This window comes from Pleurodeles waltl, chromosome 3_1 (assembly GCF_031143425.1).
Source record: "Pleurodeles waltl isolate 20211129_DDA chromosome 3_1, aPleWal1.hap1.20221129, whole genome shotgun sequence".
NCBI classification, from domain to species: domain Eukaryota; kingdom Metazoa; phylum Chordata; class Amphibia; order Caudata; family Salamandridae; genus Pleurodeles; species Pleurodeles waltl.
The window spans coordinates 1,371,338,481-1,371,354,486 of NC_090440.1; the positions used below are offsets into that span (position 1 = coordinate 1,371,338,481).

At 46.2% G+C, this 16,006-nt stretch overlaps 1 protein-coding gene across 4 annotated transcripts in view; it reads left to right on the forward strand.

The window, feature by feature from the left end:
• ARHGEF12 (Rho guanine nucleotide exchange factor 12) overlaps positions 1-16,006 on the forward strand; it is a 794,162-nt gene that overhangs the window by 81,393 nt on the left and 696,763 nt on the right. For all 4 annotated transcript variants that reach the window (XM_069224871.1, XM_069224872.1, XM_069224873.1 and 1 more), the window contains exons 2-3: positions 13,199-13,222; positions 14,815-14,903. In XM_069224871.1, coding sequence (XP_069080972.1) covers positions 13,199-13,222; positions 14,815-14,903 — 113 coding nt within the window. The remainder of the gene's footprint in view (positions 1-13,198; positions 13,223-14,814; positions 14,904-16,006) is intronic.

Below are 16,006 nucleotides of genomic sequence, written 5' to 3' on the forward strand. Positions count from 1 at the left end.
TTTTTCAGATCTGTGTTGCACCTATGAGTGCTTTCATGTATTCTTAATGTTTTCCATTTTTATACAGCAGTACCATTTTCTCCTATTTCACAGTATCCACACATTGGAACAAGGCCTTAAGGCTGGGCCAGTGACTCTTCCTGTTGTCCACCTTTGGAGTTTTTAATTCTTGTTTGCTGCTCCACACAGCCAGGTTCCTGTAGCTTCTTTTAAGGAGTATTTTTATCTTTTTTTTCCTCACACTTTGTTTAGTATGGTCTATGTCTTGTTTTCCTTTATAGGCACCACTTAAGTGGCTTATACTTTTTTAAATATTTGATTCAGTGGACAAGTACGCAAAATAATCTTCAGTATAGTCCTTATGACACTGTTTGGGGGTGTGGTCTTCTCCATCGCCTGTTTTTAGGTTGAAGCCTACCAGACAGCACTGCTATCTGGTTTGATAAACACATTTTGGGGACACTCAAAGCTTCAATGGGAATGCGTTCTGCCTGTTGCTTACTATTGGCTTTGTGGTTTGTAACTCGCATTGCCTGGCTTTCTATTTGTTGGTTTTATTTTTTTAAGGCTATCCATGGTGAATTTGTCCCTTCCAAGGAGCAAAGCATTTTCACAGCAGCTCCCCTTGTATTCTTCCACGAGTGTGTATTCCTCCAAACATGCCTGTACATTTTGATCTTATCTTTTCCCATTTGCTGTGCATTCAAAGTCAGAGATCAAATGTCAGGCTCTGTCTTCCGAGGGAGCTTGGCTCTTGGATCTTTCTCAGACTTTAAAGTGAGAGGATTTATCTGACAGTCTTGCTGGATACTAGGGGTAGGAAAGGGATTTTTAGGTCACAGCAAAGTTGTCTGGTGTTCTAAAGACCTCTTGGAGACATTCAGAAAGTTGACCTAGGAATGCATTTTACCTATTGTTTGCCATTGGTTTTGTAGTTTGTAACTCCTTTTTCTTGCTTTCCATTTGATGACTTTATTTCTTTTAGGCTGTCCTGGTTCAGTTTGTCAGTGTGCCTTCCCTTGCCCAATTTCTACTCTACCTTGTACCACTCTGTTCTATGCTACTGCATTCTTTGCCACTGCATTCTACACCTCTCTAGTCTAGGCCACACAAATCTACTCTGCACAACTCCACTCTGTGCCTCTGTGCCACACTGCACTCTTTGCCACTGCACTCTTTGCCACTGCACTCTTTGCCACTGCACACTGTGCCGATGCACTTTATTTTGTAATACTCAAGTATGTGCCTCTGCACTCTACGCCAATCCACTGTACGCCACTCTAATTTACTCTACATCACTGCACTCTCTACCACTGCACACTACACCTCTTTGCTCTCAGCAATTACACATTATGCCACATTATGGAACTGCACTCTACCCTGCACCACTCCACGTTGCTTCAACTCTACTCTGAAACAATCTACCGTATGTAACTCTACTTCACTTTGTGCCACTCCACTATATGCCACTACATGCTGTCTTGACCACTGCACTCTACGCCAACCCACTCTACACAACTTCACTGTACTCTGCCACTGCTCTCTATGCCACTCTACACCACTGCACTCTGAAAATCCACTCTACAAAACTGCACTCTTTGACACTGAATGCTATGCCACTCCACTGTGCACTGCTTGACTCTATGCTACTCCACAGCACTGCACTCTGTACCACTGTACTCTATGGCACTTCAGCTTTGCACCACTATACGCCACTGCACTCTGCTATTTGACTACTCTGTGCCACTGACCTCCGCATCACTCAACTCTGCACCAGTCTGAGCTATGCCACTGCATCCTTCGATGCTGAATTCAGTGCCACAGCCCTCAATGGCACTGCACTCTATTCCACTATATTCTGCAATACTCCACGCCAATGCGCTCTAAACCAGTCCACTCTACTCTATGGAACTCAACGCTACTCTAGTGTATGCGGCACAAAGCAACTCCTCACTATGCCACTCCAATACACGACGCTTGGCCACTCCACTCTAAGCCATTCTACTCTGACACTCCGCCACTCTCCTCTCCTCTACTACTCCGCTAACTTTTAGCTATATTGAAGAGCATCTATACAGGTATACAACAGAACAAAATCACATTTTCAATCACATTGACTAAGTCTATAACTGTTGCATAGGTGATACCTATTAGCTTTACCAATGTTTGTTGCATGTAACTTCATTCGTATCTTTGCTCTTTGTGCACACAGCCGGTATTTGAAGTCCCAGGCCTATTTATATCATCAGCCCATGATTGAAGGCTATGTATTTGCAATCTGCAGGTCTGTGTATGTCTGCAGTTGATATTCTGTATTTGGAATATCAGTTCTGTCTGTAGTTCCACCCCATAGTCGCTTACCTTGCATTCAGTCATTATTTGTCTACAAATTTAATTTCAGGGCTTCCTGTCTGCGACTCCATCCCATGGACATTCAGTCTGCAGTCGGCGCCTGCATCTGTGTGTTTGGTCATTGGTTGTTAAATACATCTATCCATTTCAATTAGCACTGTTCGATCAGCAGTTTACGAGATACTCGCCCTTGGTTTTACAGGCGGTCATGATTAAAAGCCCATGAAAACAATACCATCTTATTAAGGGTTCCCTGAAATGCACTGGAGCTCTTCATTTTATTGGAAGCAATGGAGTTAAATATTTTTATGGAATTAAATACTTTTGTGCACAGAAAAATAAATATATCTATGCTGAGCATATACAAGACTGGAATGCTTCATTATGCAAGTATAAATGTGCTAAAACTGCATTGATTAGTCATGGGATGTAGGCACTTGTGGAACACAGTGCATCCTATGACACATTCCCTTTAAAGAGTTTACACACTGTTAAATATTGTCCTGCCCATGTAGGTCTCCGTCCGTGGCACAGGTTAGTTTTTGTATTTAGGTTGCTTATATTTGAGATCGACTTGTGTATGTGGTCATTTCCTTTTGCGTTTGGACTCTAGAAATGGTTTTCTCAGTCACCGGCTCATGATCCCTGTATTTGGAGGTGACACTGCCTTTAAGGTACCGAACTATGGGCCATATGTATGAACACATTTTCCCATTGACACAGAATGAGAAAAACCCTTTGATACATCTGGCCCTATGTCTTATTATTTGGCCATTATTTTTGTTCGTGAATTCCAGGGGAAGTCCATGTCTGTTTCTGCCTCCAGCCTGTGGTCTTTTGCAACGGGCTTAATAGTTCTTTGTCTTTTTGTGATCACTTTCCTTGAGTCTGCTACTCGTTCTTTGCCTTTCAATTTTTTTTCCTGTAACCCAGTTGTGGCTCTTGGGCCTAAATAGAAGGCAAGGTCCGAGCAGCACAAAGCGCACATTGAGCAATGCTGGTGCTCATCCATCCAGCCACCTTCTCCCACCCATCCTTCGGCTCCCACTTAGCCATGTTCCACTTTCCAGACTCTGATCTGTGAACACACTTAGATCTTTTTGAAAAGCTCTGACAGCACCTGGAAAAACGTTAGCTATGTTTTCCATGCTTGCAAGCTGAACGAGGGTGAAGAGTGAGGAAGACATTTTCTTTGATCTAATGATACCAGTAGTGTCACCGGCAGGGCCACTGGAATTATGTGGCAGGAGAGGGCCAAATTATGCGTCAGGGCTGATTAAGTTATGCTTCAAGAAAAGCCAAATTATGCGACCTAATACGGTACATTTTGTGATAGTATTCATTATTTTGTAATTTTTAAACTTGGTAGCACTCTCTGGTTGCTGGTTGCATTTCATTAGTACCAGCTTAACAGCCATTTATAACAATAAGCAACAGAAAGGTGACTAGTCTAGCTTTACAAAGGGCCTTCGAGTGCACTGCAACATATTGTCACATTTGTAGTACCTTTTGAACAGTTTGAGCGAGAAACAATTTTTTGTTGTTAAAATCTGCAGATAATGCAGCAGGTGATGGATTATATGGCAGATGTGACACATCTATAATTGTGTGAAAATCGCTGCACAGTCAAATAATTCCGATAGTAACCCTGGTCAGTGGAGTGCATTCATGAGAAGCAAAGGAGCATGCCAGAGGCAGACAGCACATAGGAGAGAGAGCTAATAACGTAAAAAAGTAAGGCAATTAGAATAAAACGGGTGGAGGCGAGAGAGGTTGGCTAAAGGGAGAGCAGGTAGGAGGATTGAGGCTGTTGTGAACTGGACAGTGATTACTGATGAAGGCATATACATAAGATGAAATAGGAAGGACTACAATTAAAGGAGTAGTCGGGAGACAACAGGAGCTGCTTAGAAAATGGGACGAGGAAATTGCACATGTAGACAGATCAGTGAGAGAATGCAAAAGTGATTAGAACTATGTTCTCAGTAAAGCATCTTTCGTAAGCACCAGATCCACTCTCAGTTATTACCAGTCACATAGAGACAGCTCAGAGTAGATAATCCCAGGAAGCAATGTCTAGCTTCCACAGCAAAAGAGGGAATCGGAGAGAATGCTTGGGAGGATGACTAGAAAGAAGTGAGATTGGAAATTAACAGCAAGCAGCATAAACTGTCTGTAAAACATTTTTTATAGACATCAGAGATGCTAACGGGATGGGATGCTGCTGATGAACAAAGATAACTGAAATAACTATTCTTGGTTAGTTTTTCAATAACCGATCCTTGTACCGATATCATTTACCTTATGTTCTATCATGAGCGTGCTCAGATTTTGTTCGGTGTTGCGAAATGATTCTCGGAGGCGCCAGGTATTGGTGAGTCAGTCATAAAGAGGAGAGACATGTGTGCCTGACGGAAAGTCATGAGTGCTAGTGGTCAAATGTCTGAGCCCTAAAAAAAAACATTTTTCAAAATGTATGCTTCATTGGTATTTATGCATAGTGAGGAGAGTGGTCGCTGCAGCAGTTCCATAAGTGGAAGACCTGGTTTCACTTACTTGGGCGCCCTGTGACAGTTTGAAACCTGGTTATAGTCAGCGTTGGACTTTAATTGTTTTCTCAGTTTCAGGGGGCAGCTCCTCCGTAATAACGGAGGAGTGTCGCCTCCTGCTCAGTCAGGCAGTGAAAAAAAAAAAACGATAATAAAACATTTTTATTATCATTTTATTTTTCACTGTCTGAGCCAGGGAATCTATGGCAGGGCTGGCCCATGGCTGGGATGAGGAGCGGTGCGCACTGTAAGGTGCGCATGCCGGGTTGGGCGGCTGTCCTAGGGCTCCAAAACAGACATAAGCACTTCTATTTCTCCAACCCAGCTGTTTTACACAGCCGGGTGGAGAAATGGCACAGGCTCCCTGTGCCTGAGCGAGCGTCAGACCAGCTGATCAGGCTAATCCCAGCGCTGCTTTCATGCTTGGTATAGTAAAAGAGCAGTGGCTGGATTGGGATGCTGTGCTTTGTGCCCCAGTGACTGCCGGGAGGACGAGGAGGCGCCAGGACCGGAGTGGCAGGTAAGTGTTTATTTTTTTTATTTGTATTCCCTTAACACCTCTCTCCCCACCTCACCACTTTACATCGCGGCAGCCACTACTGCTCAGTTGGTGAATTGCGATTGCTTTGTGTAGAAATAGATTTCCATTGTAGAGAACACTTTAGAGTCTGAAACGGGACTCTCTTCTGAAACATGAGGTAGAGAAAGTCACAAGTTGTCATTGGTTGTAACTAGCCTAGTGACCATGATTTGTGTGACTGGAAGGTGCCCTTGTTGTGTTCCTGCAGTTGTTGGTAGAATATGGCTTCATATTTGAAGATCTGCTTTGAGGTGAATGTAGATTGACCTTTCCCGTTGGGTGAAGCATGCACCAACTAGTAGTTCTCCTGTTAGTTCTGCTCAAACTGGCCTGAATGTGTAGTATTGGTGTTTGGTGCGTGGTTATTCGGTTTTATGTGTCCTCTTCATACTCCTCCTAAGACAGTATGCATTTGACAGCCTTTTCTTTCAACAGTCCTCAAGAACCTCTATCTCAAAAAAAAAATCTCTTTAGCTTCTCGTTCCCTCTTTGGTCCCTTTTGCCCTTCGTGTTCCCTCACAATTTTGCTCTGTGTTCTTCTTTTTCACCACTCTTTGCTCTGTTTTTCTTCCTTCCTGCAGATGTTGTCAGCGTTCTTACAGGCCTCAACCAGTTCACTGTCTTGCCACCCATCTCCCTTTGCCTTGTTCCATTTATCTCCCTCCAACATTCTCCCCTGTCACTTCCTATCCTCAGACTTTCTAATTCTACTTCTTTCATCTGGAGGAAAGCCTCTACAGGGTTTTCATGGTGTTGTTCTTCTGGAATCAGTGTCATTGTCAGACTGATTTCGGAAAGGCAGTGAACACTCTGTGATAGCCGCTTTGTACTGAGAGCAAAAACATGGCTTGAGAGGACAATATTTTGTTGGTCCTGCATGAATGATTACTAGTGCTTCGTCTTGAGACCACAGGCTTATTTATTTTCTCATTCGTACCAGACCCTGGCAGAGGCTTACACAACAGATGAGGTGATTGCCTGATCTTTGAATGTGCCCTGGGTCACGGTTATAGAACCGAGACGATTGTTTGATACTAGCACGTCAGTCTATCTGTTTCACTAACATTCTGATGGATACAACTACCTGTGGATTCCTCACCTAATGAATTCTCCCATGGCGCCAGCATTCGACGGAAATCTTCTTCCTAGCTTCTGCACGTCGACGAGGACATCACATTAGCCCACGCGACGCCGCCTAACGTCATACAGGCAATAAGAGGTCCTCGCCGACGTCAGTTCCCTTTTTTCCGTGCATTCGAAACGGTTATCTTTGAGGGAGCTACTGTTACTTTCGTAGTTACAGTGTATTTTTCTGCTGCGTGAATTTTCTCTGCGGTTATTATGTCTCAGAGGAAGTCGGGTTTCAAGCCCTGTCGGGAGTGTGGGGGCAAGATGTCCGTTACTGACCCTCACTCCGACTGTTTAAGGTGCTTAAGCTCCGACCACGACGTCGCAACATGTGATTCATGTCAGCACATGAATCCAAAAGCCCTAAAAGAATGAGAGGCTAAACTCTTCATGGCGAAGTCAAAAAGGAAGGAGAAAAAGCATCATAGGAAGTCCTCCTCGCCGAGGTCTCATCGGCGTCATCGAGACTCCCGGCGCCGTAGGGATTCACGGCGCCATTCCAGCAAGGAGTCTCGTTCGAGGTCGCCTTCGGCTCGGCGTCTAAAGACTTGGGAGCTCAGTCCCACGGTCACACCACATCCGTCGACGCCGTTGCCTTCTCCAGCTTCGCCTGGACAGACTTCTTCAGTGATTGAAGTGATGCAGTCCCAGGTGTTTTCTCCGGCGTCGCAGACGTCGAGGCTGGCGTCGGGGTCGCCTTCGATCCAGGCACCCCAGTATCTGTCTTTTCCTGCCCCTGGAGCTGATAATACCACATTTTTGAATGCGGTGTATACCATCTTTCAACAGATGGCTCCAGGCGGCGCTCCAACTGGACCTTCGGGCCGTTGGCTTTTACCTTGGGTGCTCCGGTGCCGTTATGGCCGGCACCCTTTATGCCCTTTCTCCCTTTAGGGAATGTGGGCTCGGCGCCGGTGTCCGCTCCAGTGGCTCCAGAGGTTTCGGCCCCGGAGGTTTCCATCCCGTCGACTTCGGGATTTCGGCCAGTGACTCCGGCAGGACCATCGGAGACTCCAAGACGGGACTCTCTTTGTCCGGCTCCTACCTCGGCGCCGAAGCTGCCTGTGGCGCCGGACATGGCGTCGGATGGATCCGGAGATCGGCGCCGATCCTCGACTTCGGCGGATGCCATGTCGACGCCGCGTATCGAAGAAAGGCTGCATTCTAGAAGACGCGCTCTCCGTCTTTTGGAGGAGCAGGAATACCAACGAGTCTTGGAGGAAGGAGAGATTGAGGACTCTGGCGAGGGTCTTCATGGTCTGGATACAGCCAGTGGGTTGGATACTTCCCCTGAGTGGGACCTGTCATCTCCAGGGGAGTACACGGAGGAGGCAGCTACCTTTCACGCTGTGGTAAGAAAGGCAGCTAACTTTCTGGAACTGCCTTTGCCGGTGGCGAAACAGAATTTGTTGACTGAGGTTCTACATCCGGCTTCTTCTGCAGCGGAGCCTCTTTTACCATTCAATGAGGCTTTGCTTGATCCGGTATTGGAGGTGTGGAAGAAGCCAGTATCTTCCTCGGCTGTTCATAGGGCTGTGGCCAGGAGGTATCGGGCTGCGCCATATGACCCTGGCTTTCTGTCCAGACACCCTACACCGGAGAGCTTGGTGGTCCAGGCTTCCTGTTCTTCTAGATCTGCGCCTGGATCTTTTCCGACGGTGCCGGAGGACAGAGACTCCAAGAAGTTGGATTCACAATCCAAGAAGATATTCTTGTCCTGTAGTATGGCGTTGAAGTCCACCAACGCGACTTGTATCTTGGGGAGGTACATCTATGCTCTTATGGACGACATAACATCATCATATACGGAGCTTCCCCAAGGACTTTTGAACATTGTTTCGGATGCCCAAGCTGCCGCAACCCAGATTATCCAATCTGGGTTGGATACGACTGACTTGGTGGCTAGGGCGATGGGCACGGCTGTGGTGGTGGGGAGGCAGGCTTGGCTCCGCAACTCAGGGTTCTCTGCGGACGTGCAGTCGACCCTGTTGGACCTCCCGTTTGATGGGGACAAACCGTTTGGAGCCAAAGCGGATTGGGCCTTGGAAAGGTTTAAAGAAAGCAGGGCCACAGCCAAGTCACTAGGGCTGCAAGCCCCTTCTGCCTCCTCCAGATTTTTTAGGAGGTTTTGTGGATTTGGACGTGGCTCTTCCTCCTCTTCCTTTCGGGGGAGATTTCAGCAACCTGCCTCTTCTCTCACCTTTAGATCAATTAGAGGGAGGGGTAGGGTCCGCACCAGGGGAGCCTCTCAGCAGCACTCTGCCTCTTCCTCGTCCTCTGGAGGGGTCCAGCAGGGGAAGCAGCCTTAGGCTTCCACCAATCCCCACTCACTCCTCTCCTGTAGGGGCAAGGTTACGGCACTTTCTTCACAAGTGGCAGACTATTACATCGGACACTTGGGTTATCAGCGTTGTGGGGAAAGGCTACACCCTTCCCTTTCGGGAGTTTCCGCCCCCCATCCCGCCCGCCCATCGTATTGTTCAAAAGAACACCTCCTGTTGCCTGAACAGGAAGTTCAAGTCCTCCTATTAAAGGGCGCGGTGGAGTTGGTCCCAGAGCAGGAAAGGGGTCGAGGTTGTTACTCGAGGTACTTCCTGATTCCCAAGAAGGATGGTCGGTTGAGACCAATCCTGGACCTAGGGATCTTGAATTGGTTCCTCAAGCAGGAAAAGTTCAAGATGCTGACCCTAGCTCAGGTGCTTTTGGCGTTGAACAATGGAGATTGGATGGTGTCTGTCGACTTGCAGGATGCTTATTTTCATATCCCGATACTCAAGTCGCACAGGATGGTATCTCCGGTTTGTGGTGGGGTCGCAGCACTATCAGTTTGCGGTCCTCCCGTTCGGTCTTACTTCAGCACCCCGAGTCTTCACAAAGGTGATGTCGGTGGTTGCGGCAGAGCTCAGAAGGAAGGGGATAGCAGTATTCCCTTACTTGGACGACTGGTTGATCAAAGCCAAGTCCCCGGAGCTTGTGTCGCATCATCTGCAGTCAACAACCCAGTTGTGTTCGACCTGGGCTTTTCTGTGAACGTGCCCAAATCTCACCTAGAGCCCTCTCAGCGCTTCCTGTTCATAGGGGCAGTACTGGATACAACATTGAATCGAGCCTTTCCTCCGCCTCAGCGGATTCAAGATATTCAGGAGTTGGTTTCAATGTTTCGAAATGGAGCGGTCATTCCAGTCCTCAAGGTCCTTCGTCTGCTCGGTCTGTTTGCCTCCTGCATACTGTTGGTCACGCATGCTCGCTGGCACATGAGGGCTCTTCAGTGGTGCCTCCGAAGGCAGTGGTCTCAACACAAAGGAGATCTCGAAGGTTCTGTCAAAATCTCCAGAGATGCTGCTGCGGACTTGTGGTGGATTGCGGGCAACAATCTTTCACAAGGAAAGCCGTTCGCGCAGTCACCACCAGTGACCACGGTCATAACGGATGCTTCCACTCTAGGGTGGGGAGCTCATCTGGGGGATCTGGAGATCAAAGGGCTTTGGTCTCCAGAGGAACAGATTTTTCATATCAATCTGTTGGAGTTGCGGGCTGTACGTCCGGCTCTCAAGGCCTTCCTCCCATCCCTTCGCGGTCAGTCTGTTCAGGTCCTAACGGACAATACTACTGCGATGTGGTATATAAACAAACAGGGTGGAGTAGGGTCGTACCTTCTCTGCAGAGAAGCTCTTCGACTATGGTCCTGGGCAAAGGACCATCAGATTTGCTTGGTAGCGAATCATCTGGCCGGAGTCTTGAATGTACGTGCGGACAGTCTGTCGCCATTTCTCGGCCGACCACGAGTGGCGTCTCCATCCAGATCAAGTTCGTTTGATCTTCCAGATGTGGGGGTTTCCTCGGATAGATCTGTTTGCCACTCGGGAGAACGCGCATTGTCTGTTATACTGCAGTCTCCAGTATCCGGTGCAGGGGGCTTTGGGGGACGCGTTTCAGAGAAGCTGGTGCGACCAGTTGCTTTACGCGTTTCCCCCCATACCCTTGATTCCTCGAGTATTGTGGAAGATTCGCCAAGACCGGGCCCTAGTAATTTTAATAGCTCCGGATTGGCCAAGGAGGGTGTGGTATTCCGATCTTCTCCAACTCTCAATGTGCCATCCGCTCCGTCTCCCTCTCAGGGCAGACCTCCTCTCGCAGTCGAAGGGGCAGGTTTTACACCCCAACCTCCAGAGCCTGCACCTTCATGCCTGGAGATTGAACGGGGCAACCTGAGTTCCTTCTCTCTCCCACCTGATGTAGTGGATGTTATCTTAGCGGCCAGGCGACACTCCACTAAAACTATCTACGCTAATAGGTGGTCTAAATTTTTGGTATGGTGTGGAGAGAGACAGATTGATCCCTCACGTGCTCATTTGTCAGATGTTTTATCTTTTACTTTGTCTCTAGCACAGAAAGGTTGTGCAGTGGCTACTATTAAAGGTTACTTGTCTGCCTTGTCAGCCTTCATTTGTCTGCCAGACCAACCATCGCTGTTTAAATCTCCTATTGTTCTTAGATTCTTGAAGGGTGTTCTAAATAAATATCCTCCAAAACCATTCGTTATGCCTCAATGGGATTTGTCCTTGGTCCTGACTTTCCTTATGGGGTCCCCTTTTGAACCTATGCATTCTTGCCCCTTAAGGTACTTAGTTATTAAAACAATTTTCCTGGTGGCCATAACATCTGCAAGGAGAGTGAGTGAGTTGCAGGCTTTATCAGTAAAACCCCCTTATACAACTTTTTATGCGGATAAGGTGGTGTTGAGGACCAAGGCTGCTTTCCTTCCGAAGGTTGTTTCACCCTTCCATTTGGCCCAGACAATCACTTTGTCCACGTTCTATCCTCCGCCTCATCCTTCAAAGGAGGAAGAAAGACTACATCGCTTGGACCCAAAGAGGGCGTTAAGCTTCTACATTGACAGAATGAAGGATTTCAGGCTGGAGGATCAGCTGTTTATCGGATATGTGGGCAAGAGGAGAAGAAAGCCAGTCCACAAGAGAACACTCTCCAGGTGGGTTGTTCTTTGCATTAAAATCTGTTACTCTTTAGCAAAGAAGGATCCTCCTGATGGTATTAGAGCTCATTCCACCAGGGCTAAGTCGGCCACTTCGGCTTTGGATAGGAATGTTCTGTGGTCGACATCTGCAAGGCCGCAACTTGGTCGTCCCTTCACACTTTTGTGAAGCACTACTGCTTGGACTCTGAGGTCAGAAGGGACGGCCATTTTGCACGGTCAGTGCTGCAGGATTTCTTGGTTTGACCATACAGGCACCCACCACCGAGTGCGGTACTGCTTTGGGACTCTATTCATTAGGTGAGGAATCCACAGGTAGTTGTATCCATCAGAAGAACGAGTTACTTACCTTCGGTAACGACTTTTCTGGTGGATACATTAGCTACCTGTGGATTCCTCACGGTCCCACCCGCCTCCCCGTTGCCTTTTTGGTCTCACCAAGTAATCCTTGAGTGTGCTCCTCTTGGTCTTTAGGACTGCAATAGATTTTGTATATATGGATACTTGTATATGTATACATTTCTTTGTGTATATACATATTTGGTATATATAAATGTTTTGTTTTAAGAAGAAACAAAAGTTATATTAAATCTATAGCCATTTTATTGAAATGTTGTGTACTTTACAATGTTATGAGATGTTGCCTTGATCTTTCATTGCATAGGGTTATTGTTGTCATGCACGTAAAAAAATGTTGGTACTGACGTCTGCGAGGACCTCTTATTGCCTGTATGACGTCAGACGGCGTCGCGTGGGCTAATGTGACGTCCTCGTCGACGTGCAGAAGCTAGGAAGAAAATTTCCGTCGAATGCTGGCGCCATGGGAGAATTCATTAGGTGAGGAATCCACAGGTAGCTAATGTACCACCAGAAAAGTCGTTACCGAAGGTAAGTAACTCGTTCTTCTGGCTTTATGGAGCCCACAATATGTATTAGAATGTTTTTGGCAATGTTTTTGTCTCTTTTCTGAAGTGCTCAATCACCAGGCTATAGGAATCTGGGAATGTTCTAGCAGCAGAAAACTGATTACCATATACTCAGCGGTGGCTCCTCCGCTATGGCAGAGAAGCGTTGAGTCCCACCCACGAGCAGGAGCAACTGCAGCCTTTAACAACGAAACCATAATCAACCAAGTTTATAATTTTTTCGTTGTTAAAGGGGCGGTGCCATTGGGGATGACAGGGACGAGGGGAGAGCACTGTGCAGTCCCCTCAGTGCACATGGGTGTATTGCTGGCTGTCTCGGGCCGACCAAACACACATGCGCACTGTGCTCTCTCCAGCCCGGCACTGTGTTGCTGGGTCGGAGAGAGCAGGCACAGGCTCCCAGTCTGCCTGGGAGTGCCCTGGCTGGATGCTCAAGCCAATCCTAACGCTGCTCTGAGCAGTGTCAGCATTGGCTGCAGGGCAGTATGGTAGCCTTTACCTGAAGTGACCAGGAAAGAGGAGCGGTGTGGCGGCCTAGCAGGTACGTTTTTATTAAATGTTTTGTCCCCCCACGTGCGTCACCACGCCCCTTTAGCACGCAGCGAGCTGCGACTGCATTTACTACCATTTTATCCCTGAATGATTTATTTTCTTTTTGTGTTTTTTTCAGGTTTCCTCTCAAGAAACCAACCAGGTAAGAAAAGAAGAATGAGGTGGTGGTCGCCTGTCCAAGGGCCAAACTTTTCAGTTTCAAACAAGTGGCTGTAAAGACCCATAATGGAGAGGGTGAAAACTAAAGAAATGAACAAAGGCTTGGGACCTGCACTCTTTCACAAGGGGTGCTAAATTTGCTGATAAGTGAATCTATACCATAAATCGTAATGTAGGAATTTTCTCTCTTGCTATTTGTGTGCATTTATGTCGATCAGGTTGTAGTGCCATCTTTAATCTTACTTTCCTGGTGCTTGGTGGATCAAAGTCAGCTTAAACAGTGGGACTTTGACGGAACCTCTTAGCTTCTTAGCCTGTGTTTAAACCATAGCTGAAGTAGAGCTATTTTAAGAGGACCTGGTTCTGTTTGTGTGCTGGAGCGCAGACCTGGGAGTTATATCAAATTCCCCATAATTAATGTGCCCTGAAGTGACTATGGACTTGTCTGAAACTCTATTCTTTACATACTGCCCCAAAAAGAGGGATTCTCACCTGGGCCCTTCTTTGCTCATAATCCCTGCTTATAGTTTAAAACTTGCCTTGAACTGCATCTGTTTTTTGCTCCTCGTTATTCCCCATTTGCTATGCTCATTTTCTAGCGTTTTTTGACTCCTATTTTGTCTGAAAAGCGTGCTTACATTACTTTGTATCTCTGCACACAGTCTAAGATTTCCTCCATAGTCTCTTCCTCTCAGTTGAAATGTGCAATAGAAATATTGAGTGAGGCTTGTGTTGTAATTTTGTAAGCAGGAACATGGTGACTTGAGAGGTCCTGAGGAGATGTTTTTTTTAACTTCGGGGATCGATCTGTAATTTACTTCCATGTTTTATTGTGTGTTCATACTACAGTGTATACGAGAGTAGTCTTTCTAATACTAGTGGTGCTACATTTGTAGGTTTGTTGGGAGGTGCAAATGATGTTGGATGTATTGCAGGAGCTGAGATGCTGACACAGGGTTGCGAAGTGTTGCACCTGGAGGACCTAAGTGGTGCCTTTGATGGAATATGTAGATATTTAAGGTTTGCAGGGGCATTGCAGTGTGAGGTTATGCTACATATTGTACAGGCTGCTGCAGGTTGTGTCTCTGTACTGTCACAACTTATTATTATTTTTTTTTTTTGCATGTATGGATGATATGACTTGCTTTGGAGCAAATCTTGTCATAACAACTTCACGGAGTTGACCCTTGTTTCAACAGGTGAACACACATGAGATTTTATAGAATGGGTGGAGCGGTTGTACTATTGTATCTGAACGTGTAGAGTTAAATATGTTGAAGTGCAGTAGCAGTATTGCAAGAGAATAAATGAAGATGTAAAAATGCTTTCAATAGAAGAAGAGAGCTGGCTTTAGTTAGCATTCTCATGCTGTCCCTTGTGGCACTAAAGGAGAAATCACCCTTCACCCTCGGAGTTGAAAATGCCCCCTCTCTAGAAACTTAAAGTACCCTCCTTTTTTGAAGCTGCAATTGTCCTTCTCCCACAGAGCTGAAAGCTGATGTTGCCCTTCACCCTGCAAAATAAAATCGCATTTCTTATCAGAAGCTGAATATGACCCTCTCCCTCTTGTTCTAGGCATGGCAGCATTCTGAACAGGGAGTCTTCAACTGACAAGAGGAAGATTGAGCGTTCCTCCAGCACCACACATGACTTCGATCCCACAGGTATGTCTTTCAGAAGACTTGGGCTGATAGTTAAGAAAGAAAGGAGTTCTTTACACTTGTGAAATAACTGGCATTTGCATCAGTTTCCTAGTCTCTCTCACTCCCACTCATCATCTTCACCATGGGGTCTTCCACCGTCACGTTATCTTTTTTATCAGCCATATTTCTGTCTCTTACATCGTCTTCTTTCCACTGCACTTTGTCTCTTAAGTTCCCCAGCTCTACCATCCTTTATACTTTTCACCATCTCTGGTCATCTGATTTCTTTTCATCTCTCTCACAGCAGTCAGCCCTTGACCCTTACACTTATGTTGTGTGCTACCCCTGGTCATGTCCTCTTCACCCACTCTGGTGCTTCTATCCTATCCACTCTGGACATACACCTGCTTTCTCATTCCATGACTTTTGTCATTGGTTGACAGTCAGCACATTGGGCTTTTGATAATTGCCTCGCCCTCTTTTTGTTGTTCGTTTTACTCTGCATATATCCTCTGTGGTAAATGTTTGTGCTCATTGGTTAATTAGTATAGTTTTGTAAAAAAAAAAAAACAAAAAAAAAAACAGGGTAGTTCAACTTCCTTTTGAGTTCCTGACACCTTGTTAAATAGGTACATCCTTGACAGGTGTCAACTATTTCACATTCACACTCTCATTCAATATTTGTATTTTATTTGTTTAACAGCTACAGCAGCATACCATCTTCAGTCTTACTCCTAAAGGCTGGAAGCACAGTACAGGTATTGGAAAACACTCCTGTGGCTGTGTTTTAAATTCTACATTGAATTTGTACAGATAGAGCTAGGTGGAGACCACTGAACACCTGAGGCGTTATAATAACCTGCATAATTACTTTAGTGGACCTTTAAAGCATTGACTAAAGGTTAATTTACCTTGCATCAAATTGATGTTTTGTGTGTTTTTCACTAAGACAGTGGCATGCTACCTATATGTAACCCAGAAAATCTTCCATGTAGTGAACGGAGCCACATGCATAGTGTTTGCCTTGTCAGGGACAAAACTTTCAAGGGTGCCTTCTATAAGACGAGCCCCAGTTTCTAAATTTAACAACACATGTCCTCTTGGGAAAGACCAGGCACAACAGA